This window comes from Tenrec ecaudatus, chromosome 3 (genome assembly GCF_050624435.1).
Source record: "Tenrec ecaudatus isolate mTenEca1 chromosome 3, mTenEca1.hap1, whole genome shotgun sequence".
NCBI classification, from domain to species: Eukaryota; Metazoa; Chordata; class Mammalia; order Afrosoricida; family Tenrecidae; genus Tenrec; species Tenrec ecaudatus.
Window position 1 is genome coordinate 158,233,348 of NC_134532.1, and position 18,536 is coordinate 158,251,883.

Genomic DNA, 18,536 nt, shown 5'->3' on the forward strand with positions numbered 1-18,536 from the left:
AATAGAGGTCTATCTTTTTTATCATTTTCAAATTTATTAGAATTATTTTTTTATTAAAAGTTTCATGTTGAGTATATACTAATTTAAGTGCATAATAGAGAGATTTTGAAAAAAGCCTGAGCATAATGGTATTTGATATCATCAATGAACTCATTCCCACAATGCTCTTGAAATCACTATAAATGTTATTCATAAAATTATACTTGATGGTGAATATTTTGAAACACCATGTCATGTACCTGTTGTATTCTGCCATCAGTTTGCATGGTTTCTATCTATAAGGAGAATTTCATTAAATTGTTTTACTTTACATATTTTGAATATTTTAATGAATATTTAGAAATTTTAACTCGATCTTGGAATACCCAGAAGTGCATGCATTATAAGTGGTTTGCTCCTTTTTAAATATAGCAATAGCTCTGCAAATATATACTTAAGAGTATATTTTTAAAATCTAAAAATTTAAATTAATTAATAATAGCAGAATTGATTGAAGACTATATTGAAGCATACAATGTTTAGTAGACTATAAGAAATAATGGCACTGGCATAAGAAATCAATAACTGAGCAGGACACTAGCCTCCTTCCTGATTCTGCAGGCCATCCTGCAATACATGTGTTTAAAGGACTACTTAGAGTGTCTTCCAATGAGAGTTGTGTAAGAGATTACTGAGGAAAATATATTTAAATGGCTTATTTTTTATTGATATATCTTGTCTCTATTAATTAACTAATTTAATTGATTGGCCTAATATAGTTTTTATTGAGTAATCATTTTCAGTAAAGGATTTTGTATTTAAATCCATGAAATGCTTATTAATTTGAAAGGCATTGTGGAATCTCTTTATCATATGCATTTAGTGACTCTTGTTATTGAAAAGCAATACAGACACCTGACTAAGATCAGTGTCCCTTATGCTGTCTTGCGGGAGTGGGATCTCGTCCTTATCTTGGGCTTTCTTGTTTGCTTTTCAGTTGCTGCGAATGTGGCTGTGGGAGGGCTTCTTCCCTGTGCGCTGTTGCCCATCCAAGCCTAATATGGTTAGTGGTCCCCGCCCACTTTCACTCCAATGTGATGTGCCACCTATGTATGATTGTCAGCATCCCTTTTCTTTTTCCATTCGTGTACGTTTGAACAGTTAGTGCACTGCTTGCATTGTATCACTTTGACCAGGAGAATGAAATCGGATCGTAAAGCTGAATCAGCTGATTTCACAGTGGGTTAGTTCAAATAAAATGTTACAGTAAATCATTTAAATGTACATACTTCTCTACAAGTTCTTGGGAGAGGTTCTCATTCTCGGTAGGGAGATATAAAGTTGTAGTATCAGTTCCACACTTAACATGCCATGGTTTCTGTTATTCCATTAAGTTAAAATGTATCATACATGAAAGTAGAGTCCACTTCTGCCAAGGACAAATCACCGTTCATTCTCTGGTCCTGGAACCCTGGAATGACCATCACATAAATAGGATCTTCTACTGCCATAATCATTTTGGATATATATAAAGCATGGAAAAACAAAACCTCCTTTAATTTTAAATGTTTTGCATATTACAAAGTTTGAGTTGTTTCAGATATTTGAATAGTTTGTTTGGCTATTGTTCAGATACTTGTTTCAGATATTGCTCCTACTTTGATGCTAACACAGTAAAAATTTGACACATCTTTGCAGATCGGAGTATAAATGGGATAGTCTTAATGATTTACAAATCAGATGCTAAACATGTATCTGGCTTAAGTTGGAACAGAAATCCAGAAAAATCTATGTGCATAGTTGGGGGTCTCATAAGTAAATGTCAGCTACCTCATAAAAACTGAAATACTCCAGATAATTTATTTCTAAATTAAAAGAATTAAAGTCCCATATTAGTTTAATTTCTCATTTATAGTCAACATTTGCCAAGATTAAAATTCTGAGATTCATTATACAGAACTAGAGGATTGTCTCATAGAATTTTAACACTTTAATCATATTTTCTTGTATAAGTATATTTTTTGGTTAAAAAAATTCATGAATGAAGGTATACACGTATGCACATCTAACAAGTGGGAGCATGGATGTTAAAGAATTTCTTAAAGCAGGAGAAACAAACACAAGTTTACATAATTCAGAGATTTTTTTCTTAATCACTTGAAATTTATATGTTTATAAAGCAAGTTAATTTTTATAATTAATGTGATACAAAGTTTTAAACTTATTTGATATATATAATTTAACAATCATGAGTCTTCAGTGTAAAACAAAATAGCTAATGAAATCTGGCAATAGAGAAAGTAGAACTTTACCAATTGGCTTTGTCCTACAGTTTTTATGGTATGAAAAAAACCTAAATAATGGTTCTTGAATTAAGAATCACACTTCAGTCGCAAGTGTAATTTTCTAAGAGTTAAATTAATATTGAAACCCAATAGAAGGAATTTAAATCTTGGGATAGAAGCAGATTGGCTGTTGTGCCTTTTTGGATTTAATCCCAGGATACTTCAATGAGACTATGATAATTTATTAACATTTTACTTAGAAAGCATTGACATAAACCAACTTTTGCTGCATTGAAATTATTTGATTTCCAAAAAAGTATGTCCTATTTTACTTATGGCTACAATGGATTTTAAAAAGAAACTGCGAGGGAAAAAAACTGCTAGGGAAAGACTATTCATATTTCCCAAAGAAGATACCAAAACCTTGCAAAAAGTTTACATAAACCTTTTTTTAAAAAATCATCTTAGAAAATGAGGTGGCAATGAATGTGGGGTTTTTTGTGCATATATATTTCTGTGTGTGTGTGTGTGTGTGTGCAAAAGTCATGATTTAGCCCAGAAGGTGTTTACATATGCAGTAAAATGACTACCAGTCTTCATGGAAATATTTATATGAGTGGATGTTTCATTATTTTTAAATGCATTACCATTTTAATATTAAATTTAAAATCTTAATTGCTCTTATGGGTGGAATGAAAGCTTAAAATGATTCATAACTATATTTTATGAACTTCCATTTTCTAATTTAAGTCACTATTAGGATTCAAATAAAAATAGAATTTGCTTGGATTAAAGCACTGTGGAGAAAATTACCTTATATCATGAATATGAAAAACTGAGAATGAGCATTTCCTAGTAGAATCATTAAAATCTTAAGAAACATGAACTTGGTTAGATTTTACTGCATTCTCAATGATTGTAAATACTTTTAATTAACACTCGATCAATTTTTGAAGATGCAGTTGCAATGATAGAAAAGGAATTTAGACATTTTAAAATCTTAAAATTATCCAGTATTTGTTTCATGAAAGCAAAATCATAAACAAATATGATATTGTTATAATTTAAAAAACATACACAATCAATTTGCCCATAGTAAACACACTTTTTAAAATGTGTCTTCATATGGTTTGTGGTCTCTAAGAATATAAAGATCATATTTGAAGATGATTGATCTACTCCTTGATTCAACTATTTTATGGTTCTGCAAAACTGATTTTTTAATCTGTTAGTTTTACAACCAGGAAATAATGTGCCAACATTTTACAACTATGCGGTGCTTCATTTACAAGATGAAATTAGTTATTGCATATTTCTATCTTTGCTGTCAAATTTTTTCTCTAACTCTAGTTGCTTACTTTTTAGTGACCTTCGTGCACACATATTTAATGATACTCCAAATATTCACTCTGTTTCCACTGAAATTTACACAGTAAAATAACCTATGTCTTTAATATTTCTAAATGAAACCTGCCTATGTTGTTGACACTCTATCCCTTAGGCTAATTATGTATATCTTGACATCAGTATCTACCTTGAGATGCTAATCATTTTATGAAATACAAACACACGTGATATATACTAATAACTGTGTCCCAAAGTAGTCTTTCTTACATTAAATAAATTCACATATATATTAAGTATTTCTTCATTTTCATGTTTTCATATTATTTTCTAATTCTTTGGAGGGATTCTATTGACAAGAAATGCATTAAGTAATGTGAAAATAGAGATGTGAAATGCTTATGCTAGTTCGCTATTTATCTATTTTGTTATCTCTAAAAAGATAAATAATATTTTTAATGTTTAAAAAAATATTTAATGATTGATTTACTTGTTTGTTTTGTTTTTGAACTCCAGTTTCTCTTACATTATTCAGATTAAAAACAAGCAAAATGGTCTTGGTCCAAAGGACAATGTATTGCTCACGAGAGTATCTTTTATTTTTCTGTGTTAACTGCATATATCTGGTAACTGATTTAAGCAAATTTTACTTTTCACACACTTTAAATAGTTTATTTCATTTGCCCTTATAGGATTTCTGCTATGAAAATATGTGAGCTATGATTCCACTTTATAAATTTAGGAAAGCTTTAAGTCATAGAGAAGAAACAACATTTTGTATTAATTCCAGACTAATTTTTTCTTTGTGAAAGGAAGATTAAATTAGAGTTGCAATTCATATGGAATATTAACTTTTAATTGGATCCTTACTATGTAAAATACAACTATGAACTGCTTCAAAGGATTATTTTTAATAAGTATGAACATTTAAATAATAGTAAATATTATATGTAAGTTCACTGATTGAAAAGTTCAATAATAACCCACACGGAATTATTTTAAAATAAATTCACTAAACTTACATTAAAATAAATTTGTTGAAAACAAGGAGACTTCATATTCATCTGCCACACTATATAAGATGTTATATAAACTTGTAAATCACTTATTATTTAACACAATGCTGACATTTATCTATCCTCCATCTGAGATTTTGATGTCTTTGAAATTGTTCATGTTTTCCTATCTTAGCTAAATTTTAGAGGACTTAAAAATTTACAAATGTATTTGTCCCCCAACGTTTTGAAAGATGCTATTATATGGATTTTTCTTTGCCATCAATAATATGGATGCACAAAACAATACAAAAGAAGACAATAAGAAATGTCTTTACTCATTGAATTTAATCATAGGGTAGTTAGTACTTTGGGCAGACTATAATAGGATAAACTAACCAAAATATGTCTTACTATTCTAAAATATGTTTCACAATTTTTTAGTGAATCATGACAGACAACTTGTCTGTCCATTTGTTGTACTGGAATGACTGAAGTTATGTCACCTTTATGTCAAATACCAGCGGCGTCATCCAAGGTGAACCCGTTTCAGAGCTTACAGACAAAGAACAGAGTGTGCAAAGGACTTGGCGGGCTGTTCATATCCGAGGGATTAAGCACTGAATGCCTTATGAATAGCAGCCGAACACGATCAGACACAGAAAACTGCATGAATAGCTGCCTAACATTGTCAGGTATAATGCCAGGAGAATGAGGCTGGAAATCAAAAGGTACTCAAAATATGACTGGGGAAGAGTTACCTTCTTTACATAGCATCGACCATAATGATATGGATCAAATAAACTTTGGGAACCTGCATTTGCTAATGGGGCCCAGCTCAAAATGAGAAGGAGTTGGAACACTTTTTGATAATCAGAAGTTGGAAGGTACACTGTATGAGCCTAGGAAAATTAGAAGTCACAAGTAATGAAATGGAATGCATAAAGACCAGCATTCCAGGCATCAGCGAACTGAAATGAATTGGCATTGGCCACTTTTAATCAGAAAACCATTTTGTGTACTATGCCAAGAATGACAAATTCAAGGGGAATGGTATTGCATTCATTGTCAGTAAAAGACCTTTTACGGTCTATCTTGAAGTCCAGTATAGTCAGTGGTAGGATATCTATGTGTATTCAAGGAAATCCAGTTAGTTTAAGTGCTACTAGAATGTCGCGCCCAGTACTAAAGCAAGCGAGGACGTGCAACCAAGGTACATGAGTGTTTATTTATGCTGAGAACACCAACGTTGGAAACAGAAGAAATTGTCGTTGGAAAATACAGCCTTTGCGTGGGATTAGACCAGCTATCCCGCATCAAGCTGCATCTGAAATGAGGCGTGCGGATGCAAGGACAAAAAAGAGACATGTACAAGCATGGGATTGGGAGGACAACAGTCTGATGAACTGAAGTCCCGAGTATATTCAAAGCTTGGTTTTTATACTCTTCTCACAAGGGAATGGTTACAGAACAAACATGAAAACACTCGCTCTAAAAAGCATTCTGAACCTCTTATCTATGTAAAACTTTACTTAACTAGGCACACTGTCTGAACACTTGAATACTAAAAGCACTACATTCTAAGATAAGCACAAGGACATGCAAGGTTGAAAAGAATCTTAAAGAGGTCATATAGAACTGAGTTATCTCCCAATGCTTTCAGCTGTGCTGCAAAGACAACAGAGGCACAGGGGACTAATGAGTCTCCCACCAAGAAACACCTGGATTAGCCAACACCTCCTTGGTGCTACAACTGGAGATCATAAGATGAACATGGGCAATGATGGAGTTCTAATTGAAAATAGGTTACTTTCACAGCAACTATGCACATGAACAGTACGCGGAAATCAACTTGACTGCATATGAGAAGAGATATTAGAGAAATTCAGTATCAGCCTCCAGGATCTGACTCCATAAGAGCTAACTATGACATTGACTATATCTCCTTTGAATTTTGAGAAGATCTAAAGCACATATTTGATTCACTGAACAGTAATGACAAGAGATCTGATGAGTTATGGGATGACAGCAAGGACATCAAATATGAAGAAATCAAAATTACAAGAAAATACCAAATTGGATGTTAGAAGACACTCAAACTTGCCCTTGATCATAGATTTGCTAAAGCACATGGGAAGAAACAACAAAGATAAAGGGATGGATAGAATATGGAAAATGTCAGTTTGAGAAGACTAAAAGTATCATAAGAAAATGTGCTAAGACATAGATTTAGGAAACCACAAAGGTGAAGTATGTGTACATATGCAATTCAGAAAAAAAATAGGAAAAAACTCAAATCTCAAAATGCAATATTGAAATGTTCTAAGGTTAAAACACTGAATGGTGCAGGAATCCTCAAGAGAAAAATGGAAGCAAGAAACAGAATTACTCTGCCATAATAGAATCAGTCAATATTCAACCTATTCAACAAGCAGAATATGAATAAAAGCCTATGGTACTAAGGATAGATGTTCAAGCTACAGTGAGGGTATTAATGGTAATCAAGTCTCCTGGAATTAATGGAATACGCATAGATATACTTCCAAAAGCTAATGAGGTATTAGGTACACTTGCTCATCTGTGCCATGACATTTATAAAACAGTTTCCTAGTCATTTGACCAGGATACATCCATATTTGTTCCTCTTCCAAAGAAAAATTACCCAAAAGAAAGAGAAAATTATGAAACAGTACCACTGATATCACATGAAAGTAAAATTTTGTAAAATATTGTTCTGCAACAGCTGTAGTAGTACATCAACAAAGAGCTACTAGAAATTCAAGATGGGTTAAGAAGATGATTTGGAACATGGACTATCTTTGCTGACATAAGATGGATCTTGGTTTAAAGCAAAGATTACAGTAAAGATGCTTACTAGTGTTTTATTGACTACAGAAATGCATCCAACAATGGCTTAAAAAAACACAACAACCAGTGGATAACATTAAGAATAATGGAGATCACATAACACTTTTGTGCTCATGTGCACCCTGTACATGAATCAAGAGCCAGTATTTAGAGCAAAACAAGGGAATACTTCATGGTTTCTGATGAGCAAAGGTATGTAAAAGGGCTGAATCCTATCATCATACTTAGTCAATCACTATGCTGAGCCAGTAATCAGAGAAGCCGGATTATAAGAAGAATACAACATCCTAATCAGAGGAAAGCTTATTCAGAACCTGTTATATGCAGATGACACAGCTTTGTTTGCTGAATGTGAAGCTCTTGCTGATGAATAACAAAGATGCTGTCTTTATATGGATTGCAACTCAATGGAAAGAAAACCAAAATCCTCACAACCAGACCAATAAGAAACATCATGCAAAATGGAGCAACAAACGCTCATAGTAGCAGTCTTCCAGAAATCAAATAACATATTGCATTGAGCATAGAAGCAGCCTTCCAGAAATCAAACATTATATTGCATTGAGCAAATTTGTTGTACAAGATTTCTATGAAGTGTTGAAGAGCAAGGATGTCACTTTGAGAACTGAAGTACTACTGACACAAGCTGTGGCATTATCAACCACCTCATGTGCGTGTGAATATTGAATATTGAATAGCTGAATATTGAAAGACTGAAGAAGAATCAATGCATTTGGGTTGTGGCCAAGAACATTGTAAGTACCGTGGCCTGCCAAAAGAACAAACAAATTTATCTTGGAAGAAGTGTTTCAGAATGCTCCTTAGAAAAGAGAGGGGCAAGACTTTCTCTCTTACTCTTTGGAAAGGTTACCAACAGAGATCAGTCCCTGAAAATGACAGCAATCTTGGTGTCATAGAAGAGAAGCAAAAAGGAAGAAGACCCTTGACAAGCCGCCCTTGATTGTACAGCAGGTTAAATGTTGGCTGGTTAACTGAAAATCTGTGGTTCATACCCACCAGCCACCTACCTGCTGCTCTAGTGGAGAAAGATGGTCTGTCTGCTTTTGCAAAGATACACAGCCTGCGAAACCACAAGACACAGTTCTCCTCTCTCTTACAGGGTCACTGTGAGTAGGAATCAGAAGCTCAAACTCCCCACAATCTGAAATTATAAGTGAAAGAACATGAATGGAAATGTGAAGGTCATGATAATAAGAAAGTGCCAAGTCTCACAGCCTCGTTGTAAAGACTATTCACTAACCTCCTTATTGCAGAATTTTGTCAAAACAAATCAAAGCTCACTTTATTGGTTGAATATATTAAAAACCTAATTCTTACCCGTCATTAACATAAGTCCCACTTCTTTATTCTATGAGGCTATTAGCTGAACTTTTATTAAAACTGCCCGTGGTCAGGTTTGGAAAATCGTGGGCATGAATAAGACCAAGCATTTTCCTAAAAGCTGTAACAGATAGATACACAGAAAGATAGATAAGTCAATGTGTTTTCAAAGGCAGTGAAATTGCAATTACATTTTTTTCATAAAAAAAGATATTAGCTATACTATAGGTTCTTACAGTTTGTCCCCTTTTGCAAATATTTTAAAGTATTCCAAAAGATTTTTATCACACTTGATAATAGAAGAATCACACCAGAGCATCCATTTCTGAACTACCATGGCATAAACTTACACTTTTGAAAATATTAAATGTAAAAACAATTGCCTCCACTCTTGCACCCTCTCACTCACTGCCATTGAGTCAATGCTGACTCATTGCTATCTCCTGTGGATTGCAGAGACTAAAATGTTTGGGGGAGTAGAAAGCCTAGTCTTTCTTCCATGGAGCTCCTGATCATTTTGAACTTTGGATCATAGGAATTGCATGATTTAAAATTAAGGTGAAAAAGCATTCAGTGTTGTCTTTCTGTAAACTACAGGAGTGGTACACACAGAACTTGAGACTTCTTTCAGTATCCCATACCACTTGCTTTTCCTCATTGGCCTCCTTTAGTTATTCAGTGATCCTGTGCGTTACTGAGCCATCAAGAGTGCTGGGCATTTGTAAAGTTCTGTTTATTATTAAATCATAAATTATTAATTCCAAAGATCTAACCTTTTTATTGTCAATTACATACAAACTTTTTTATTATCTTACATATTATGGAAAGATTAAAGAGTGAAATTTAGCTATTAAATCTGGGATCTCGTTTTACAGATCAGCATTAATATGATCAAAAGTGTGTTACCCAAATTATTAGCCTGGTATGGAAAAAATGAATTAATTTCTACTGTATTATCTATATAGTCATTGTTATTGTTACATATGAAAACTCTCATTACTTTTTTAAATAAATAGATTAAATTAATGAATTTACATTATGTCCATATATAATATCATCTGCCTATTTCTGTTATTAAAAGATTAAACCAATTGTTTTCTAGAAGAAAATGAATAGATGTTTTCTGTAATATAAGCAATGCAAATTTGCAGAACAATAATTTCAAAGTTCCTTAAAATTATGAAACAAATCAAAATGAGGAAATTGTCTTTTCATAGACATATTTGTATATTTGTATAGTCACATGAGGTTCTAAGAGACATATTTTAAGTACAGGATGGCATATTTTTTAACTTTTTGTCTGATTGGTTAAAGTATGCATCTGGAGCCGGTACCAAGTTGATATTGAATGAACAGGCTTCCTGCTACACCAGCTGCACTTTCACTTGATGCACCTCATTGAAGCTTGTTCTACTGATCCTTTGGGGGCCGTTTCCAAACTTCATTTTATATGTTAATGTGACATGCAGCCGTATATGTTATAGAGCTCCAGAGATGCCCATAGTCAAAAATAACTTCTTTCTATCACTCTCCTGACTCTCACCCTCAGTAATAAAATGTTAACAGCTCCTCACCAAGGTATTCCCAAAACAGTTTTTTAGATGAGATCCAAAGTTTTATTTCCATTTTCATGTGAGAAATGCGCATGCAATTTAAATATCCATGAGGCTTATTTAATGATAAAGGCTATTTCAGGATACAACTTTAAAACTTTAATGTGTGTGTCTTTGTGTGTTTTCTAACCGGGGTGATTTGAAGGTGGAATGGATGTTTGTTTTCTAATGTAAACTGGAAAATTTGTATTTTTTAGGTCTCTTTAGTATTTCTAAATAGATTTTTTTCCTGAATGATATAGAGGAAATAAAACTCTGGAAGATTTTATACAATTAGGTTTAGGATATTATTAAAAATTGTATCAGTAAATATTCCCTCTAGAGACACCTATGTAATAAAATAACATCTAGTGAAATTATGTGCGATGAATTAAAATAATTTTCATTTTAATATACCAGATAAATTTTAGAGTATTTTTAATTTTTCTATCTTAACTGTGGTGAGTACTTCATGATATCTTAATGAGTTCAGTCTGGAAAATAGATTGAAGTAAATTAATAATAAACTTTACTGGAATCACTTTGTGACTTTCTAGCTAACTTAAAAATTATTATGTATTTCAATTATATTATTTTAAGTTCAATAAAAATTACTTATAGTTTATTAATAAATTAACAATTACTAAACATGAGACAGAGAATATATCATTGTGTCCCCCTCAAAGTGGAATGTATTTATTTGTTTTTATTAATTATGCACAATTACGTACTAGAAAATGACATAAAATAAAGTGAGTTTTCATTTTTATACTAAAATGTACAGATAGTTTTAAAAAAGTAGTCTTTGTAATCCAGGAAAAGTCCTCATTAGTGTAAGTCTATTGGGCACATCACTTACAGTTTTCAATGAACTTTTAACTAAACATTGTATTAGTGTCAATCATGAGTATATTTTTTCTAAAACAAATATAAATTTTGTTATTAATACATTCAATTTGTGCTAAAAGATTTCTAGGAAATCAAATTACATTTTAGAACTCCATTAGACATAATTAAAATATTTTCATTTTACTTGTTTGTTTTAATGTTATATGGTTAATCAAATATGACATCAGATTGAATTCATTAGTGTGTCCATTCCCCAAGCATGTGTCATGTGTAAACACAATCAATATACTATTTGTTCATTCACCAATTCACTCATCAATGTGGCAAATATTTCCTTTGCCAGCTCTGACCCAGAGACGAGGGCAATGTAGGACATTATAGATAAATAATAGTTGCCATTAAAAATAAAACAAATAACCAGTAGAAAGAAGCAAAACACATACTCATATTATTAGACTGCATTGTCAAATGGGCATCAAACCATGAGAGATGTTCAGAATGCTGGTTTCAGGAGGACAAAAAATATTATACTTAATTGTCAGATTCCAAAGAAAATTTTGGAACCAAATTTTAATAATCTGTGAATTGTTGGAAAGAAAGTTGTTTGTGAACTGACCAGCATATGCAAATGTGTGCAAGCATGGAGAATTTTCTTAGAGACTTGAGAATAAAGTTTTTTAAAAGGAGAATGAGAAGGTCTTTTTCTGAATTTTCAAATCCATTCCCATAAACTTATAATTTACTGCAGCAGAAAGTTGGGGATGATAGAGGAAATGTGAATTTGGAATGTCCATTCTTGCATCATTATTACTCTGTTGACTATTTCATCATGGCTATGAACTACAGAAAATTGTCTCTTATTTATGAAAATTTATTACAGACATGTCCATCACAATTTAAGAAAGTGCAACATACTATAGCAGTATCAGGAAGGGTTTTTGACAATAGATATGAAAAATATCTAGTCTTTACTTGAGAAAGTGAAAAAGTCAATGAAAAAGAGGCAATCAACTTAAAGACACTTGAATTGTATTATTCTTGGTTGTTGGCAAGTAATTTGTTGATCTAAACAATGCTGACCTTATTAATAGAAAAAGAAGGCAAAGTATGATTGAGAAAATAAAATGAAATATACTGATTTATCTTTTAGATCCATTGAGTTTGAAATGATAGTGAAATATTCCTGTAAAAGAAATATACCAGGTGTAAGATTATAGCCAAAAAAATAAAACCAGAAAGAAATATATTTTAATTACTTGGAAGGTGATTTGTGGAATCCAAGGAGAGAATTTAATTTAGAGATCCTATGAAATGCCTTTATATGAGCTTGTCCAGAAAAAAAAATTCAGAACAGGGGGAGTTAGGAATTTTAGTTGATTTTCACTGATTAGAAACTAAGAACTAAGATATGGACATTGGATTTATTAACCGTGAACCTTTGAAGAATAAATTGTTGTCAGTAATAGAGTATGTGACAAAGATTTGTAATTTCCTGAGGGTTGGGGAAAATTGGAAAACTACTGGCTGAGAAGTGGATTGGAGGGATTCCAGGGACTGTGGCTGAGAAGTGGGTGGAGGGATTACAGGGACTGTGGATTGTGGTGAATGTGATCATTATCCGAATGGAAAATAATGTGACCAAATTCGACGACCAAAGTGCACACACTATAGAATGTGGGGATCTACCAGATCATAGGACTAATGTGCTCAATTTATCCATAAAAGATGCAGCGCAGAAGCTCAGAGAACACCCTGCCCGAAAAGTCAATGGAAGGCATAAAAAAGGTTAGGCATACGATGTTCCATGCAAGAAAGTTAAAAATAGTTGGGATGACTTCTGATTGGTCAGCGAATCCTGAGCAGGATTGTTTCTTGAGAGGCAAACGCATTCAGGACAATGGGATCCATTCTAACTTACAGTAAGGGTTCTGTCATGGGAAGAGTTTGAGAAATGTTGAGAGCTGCAGTCTGTTCCGTGGCACCGCTGTCACATGTGGCTCATGTTAGTTTACTCTGTTCCAGGAGATGTGGCTACAGCAAAGCTAAACAGGATCCAGAAGAGGAAAAGATGCATTTCCATAATGGGCACAGTAAGCAAACTATAAAAAATACAAACAAAATAGAAAAAGGTGTGAAGGATTATTTTTGCTTTGTTTTCTCTTTAGGCCAAGGGACTTGCAATAAGAAAACAAAAATATAGTGTTTAAAATGTTTTGTTTTGTTTTTAACCTTCCTGCCCTTCCTATGTGCTTGGGGCATTGCACATTGGCCCTGAGTAGCTTCTGGCTGGTTGATGGTTTCATCAGGTTTAAATGCATAATTTTAATATGTTTATTAAAAGAAAACTTTTACTTAATATTATAATATCTTAAGAGCTTAAACCAAATTTCCAAGCCAATTGGAATCCCTAGTAACAGGAATTCGAACAAGAGAAATACAAGGTTGACTCCTCCCAAAGAGTTTGAGTCTCAAGAACCCACAGAGGCAGTGACCACAGTAGGGTCGCTATGAGCCAGATTCTACTCAAGGGCGGTGAGTAAGGGGAACACAGCGAGTAGAAACGCATCATGAAATACCAACCACCATCTTCATTAAATAAGACTGTTGAGCTCTTTCATCTTCCAGCATTGTACCAGGGAATTCCCCAAGCAGATCCTGATGCAGCAATCTTGGTTTAAATAACTTGAAAGAGGGTACACTGTAAATGCAGAAAGTCATGTTCTCTTAATTAGCTAAAAACACAGTAGCTTGAAAGAATTATAATTGTATTCTTTAAATATTCTCAGTGTTCCATAAATGCTACTATTGAGAATTTCAATGAGATGAATTGTCAAGTAAATGAAAAAAGGAGTTGATTTTGCTTTTGTTACTTCATCTATATCTATAAGCCTAAAAATGATTCAAACTGAAGCATGTTGAGTCAATTTTCATAGTTTTAATTTAGTGAAATATGCATACATATGTCATATTGATTAGTAAACTGGAGGAGCGATGACAAAGAGGACGACCTTCAGCAAGATGGGTAGCTACAATGGCTCAACATAGCAACAATTGTGAGGGTGTTTCAGGAAGAGGCAGTATTTGGTTCTGTTGTACATAGGTACTGATTGTCAGAAGTCCCTAGAGAGCACCTAACAACAGCAACAACAACAACACACACACCCACACTATGAAGCATGGTGAGAGTAAAGCTGTCGCCTTTACAGGTGGTTTTATTTTATGGTGCAAACTGTGTACTTGTTTGCCAACAAAAAAGTTTGGAGGTTTAAATCCACTCGCAGTTACTTTGAGAGTATAAAAGCCTTGATGCTTTATAAACTAACAACTAGCATTAAATTTTCCAATTTTGTAAACAACTTTAACTGAGTTTGCTTAAAATATGGATCACTGAACATTACTTCTGAAAGATGAAGTTGCTCAGATGTTTAAGGTCATAGCTCTACAGCATTGTTTATATTTCTTGCCATTCGAACAATCCTGGTTTCTAAACATATAAAAGTGATAGACCTGTATAAATATAGCTCAGCAAAGGGTGCTTCTGTTAGTCGGGGCGGACTAGAGAAACAAATCCAAGGACACTCAAATGCGTGTACGATAGCGCTTTACATAAAGAGCATTTGTGCCTTCAGAACACACTCCAGCACAGTCCCAATCAAGTCCACAAATCCTGTACTAGCCCATATGCCCACTACTAATCTATGAATCATCTTCAGGCTCACGAAACTCATGCAATGACGCCAATTGCAGGAAGACCACAGGCCAGTGGGTGGGGAGTCTTGTGGATATTGCGGCATTGTAAACTTCTCAGCTCTGGCAAGGATCTCTAAGTGGGTCCTCCAGCTCAGGCCACTACCATAGCTCCACAAGTCTCCTCAGCTGCAGTGTCTCCCAGGAGTGAGTGTGTGCCCCGCCTCCAGCGAGCTATTTATCTCCTTAGTGCCTCCAAATGAGATCACCAAGCTGCGCCCTGATTAACAGGCTAAACTCCACCCTTCACTCTTAAGTCTCAAATTGACAGCAGGTTCTTAACTACCACAGGGCTCTTATAGTTTAGTCACTGCCAGAGATTGAGATTAATCATGGAAGTATTTTAATACGGTGTAAAATGTCTCTCCTCTATCACTACCATATCTATTTTAACACCTGTTTATTTTGCAGTTAAATTGCCAGGAGTAAGAACTTATATTGATCCGCATACTTATGAGGACCCAAATCAAGCTGTCCATGAATTTGCAAAGGAGATAGAAGCTTCATGTATCACCATTGAAAGAGTTATTGGAGCAGGTACAATAAGTCTAATGTTTAATTTGTGTTTGTAGTGCAGTATGTAATATATCACTGTCTTCACCTAACAGAATTTTTAAAGTATCTTTGTGATTTATATACTATGAAAAGCAGTTTTAATAGATCATATTTATGTCCTGTGTAGCTCATGCTTAATATGCAAACGTTGAAACTAATCATGCTTAATCATTCTATTAGGGATTATTTTTAATTACCATTAATGCCCTTAAATGCAGGAAAGCTGCAATACACATAACAGAGAAATACAAATTTTGTTTAGGCCATGAGTTCAATGTTAAAAATCAACTCTATATCAAATAATGTGTCTTTAAACAGAAACAAACATAAAAGAAGGACATATGTTGATTGAATGATTAAATGTGTGTCAAGAAATTGAGGAACATCACCTTCCTACATTTACCTTTGGAGCATATGAGCATATCTGGTGCAATGAGTTATGCACCGGATGGGAAGAATAATGAAGGGGTGTGCTTCCATGAAGATTTTCGATCTTGGAAAGCTTGTGGAATAGGAGCAGGTCTCCTTTGGTCTATAGGATCACTATGAAACACAAGCAATTATTTGTCAGTGGAGATAGATAGATATATATCTATATATAGATATCTATATATTCAAATACCAAATATTATATAGTTAAACCGATTACTCTCATTGTGGAGACTTCATTCTTGAAAAGTTTATTTTTCTCTCTGACCTGCTCATTATTCTTATTACTAGAGAAGGTAGAATAAATAACTATTAATCAACTGGTTTTATTTCATTCCAAATTTGCTTTTAGGTGTTTGTAGGTAAAATGCATGAAACTTGCCCTAATGTATTTTGTCTCTGTATATGGGATTTTCCCTTTAAGAGATCATGTATACGTATGCACATTGATAACGGTGTTCAGGTGACCCTTTTTCAGTTTACAAATGGAAACTCTTAAGTGGACATGATATTGAGATTTTTGAAAGTTAATGATAATGTTTGCTACAAAATTGAAAGACAATCAAAACTGAGCTATTTACTATCTTCATTCTGCAAAAATACATTCAATTATTATAATATGAATATATGTTAAGTGAATTTATACTTTTTGATTTTCCCTTTATCAAAAGGTGAATTTGGTGAAGTATGTAGTGGACGTTTGAAACTGCCTGGAAAAAGAGAATTACCTGTGGCAATAAAAACGCTGAAAGTAGGTTATACTGAAAAGCAACGCAGAGATTTTCTGGGTGAAGCAAGTATCATGGGACAGTTTGACCATCCTAACATCATCCATTTAGAAGGTGTTGTGACTAAAAGTAAGTACAGGAAAATTACGTGTATGTCTCGTACTGTAACATGAATATCTTTATTCTTTCTAGTCAGTTACCATTAGTTTCAAGCTTGAGAGAAAAGCAGCCATACTAATGCTAATAAAAATTTCCCTACTGTTAATAATAATTCCCTTGGGTTTAGCAAATTAACGTCAGAACAAATCTTTAATAAAACATATATTTTAAGCATAATAACCAATCTAATATGAATTCAGTGTCAAAGAATATGTAGTCAACTAAAAGACCAATACGGTATTAACTTTTTTCCAGCTTGGATCTTTCACTTTCATCCTAATGAAATATTAACTTCAGAGCTCTTTATTGAATCACTGAGTTTAACATTTAATAGACTTGCTATAACCATAGGTACCCAGCCATCTTTCAAGCACTTCTGAGCAGCAGTGTATTTCTCTTACTCACTTTCTTCATTGAGGTATTTTAAGTTTTACTAGGTAAGCAAAAGACTTCTAATATTTGCAAAATTTATTATTCAAGAAAATGCAGTGTTTACATAGAACAACTTTCTCCTGAATATCCCTTTTAAATTTATACAACATGGTACGAGAAAGTATTGTGAGACAGATTTGAACAAGCGTGGAAAATGTCAACAAAACTTTACAAACCTCCTCATATCAGTGCCTTGATAATGTACTGACAAGCTTCTCAACAAAACGATTTCAGATCATTTCTCTCATTTAAAGAAGTAATTATGTGGTGCCTGCTTGAGGTACTTAATTTCTTACTCTATTTTTCTTTTCCATAATATCTATTATTGTTTCTTTTTTTAAATTTTAATTAATGGATTGGTGAATGTGTAAAACATAGAAAGTCTAAGAAGCCTTTTATGCTTCATAGTTATTACTCCATGTCCTTAATCGAGATGAAAAACCACAATTAACTTCTTAAGGCTTCTAAGGTCCCTACTGACTCTCCACTCGCACAGGCCATTTCTCCTCCTCTGCCAGCTGCCTTGCTTATCGATGCTTAATCTTCACTTGCCCATCATGTCATACAAACCATTTATTAGAATTGCCTAAACATTCTGGCAAGGTCTATTCTGAGGACTTGATTCCAAGCACTTGTGTAAATTCAAATTTGTATAAGTTTCATGTTAAATCATATATTCCACATACCCCTACAGCACTGTGTACTAAAGAAGGTTACGAAATGCGTAAGTAATTTCAATTGTTGTAACATCTATTTATACCATTTTATTTTTAAACATTGAAAACCAGACCAAGCAAAACAAATGAGAAGTTATTTTTCCTTGGTAAAGAGAGAAAAAAGAAAGAAAACAAAACGCTGAACTAATATATAATAAGCACATTTTCAAAGCTGTTGGAAATTTAAAAGGTTTTCCTAATGAGATTTCAAAACCAGCTCTAATAAATGAGCATAATAAAAATATTGATCATTGACTAAACATTTGATTATAACTGAATTTCTAATGGATTGCTGTTATTATTTTCTCATACCTCAAAGAAATACTCATTTTTAGTCAAAAATGCTTGTAGACGAATATAGCAAAAGAATACAAATAATGTGTGTTTCTTAAGAATTCAGATGCTTCTTCAATTGAATTAACACCCACACATTATTGTAAGCAGATGTTTGATACATTCCATGTTTCCATGAAATTCCTTCACATGGTTCCCAAATTTAACTTCCTTTAAATAAACT

The 18,536-nt window shown here is 33.3% G+C and overlaps 1 protein-coding gene across 9 annotated transcripts in view; it reads left to right on the forward strand.

The window, feature by feature from the left end:
* Window positions 1-18,536, forward strand: part of EPHA5 (EPH receptor A5) — a 378,384-nt gene that overhangs the window by 312,009 nt on the left and 47,839 nt on the right. For 5 of the 9 annotated variants that reach the window (XM_075544949.1, XM_075544950.1, XM_075544952.1 and 2 more), the window contains 3 exons: window positions 13,276-13,343; window positions 15,412-15,537; window positions 16,656-16,841. In XM_075544949.1, coding sequence (XP_075401064.1) covers window positions 13,276-13,343; window positions 15,412-15,537; window positions 16,656-16,841 — 380 coding nt within the window. Of the gene's footprint in view, window positions 1-976; window positions 1,043-13,275; window positions 13,344-15,411; window positions 15,538-16,655; window positions 16,842-18,536 lie in introns of all 9 variants that reach the window. The other 4 variants (XM_075544946.1, XM_075544947.1, XM_075544953.1 and 1 more) reach the window with 1 other exon arrangement.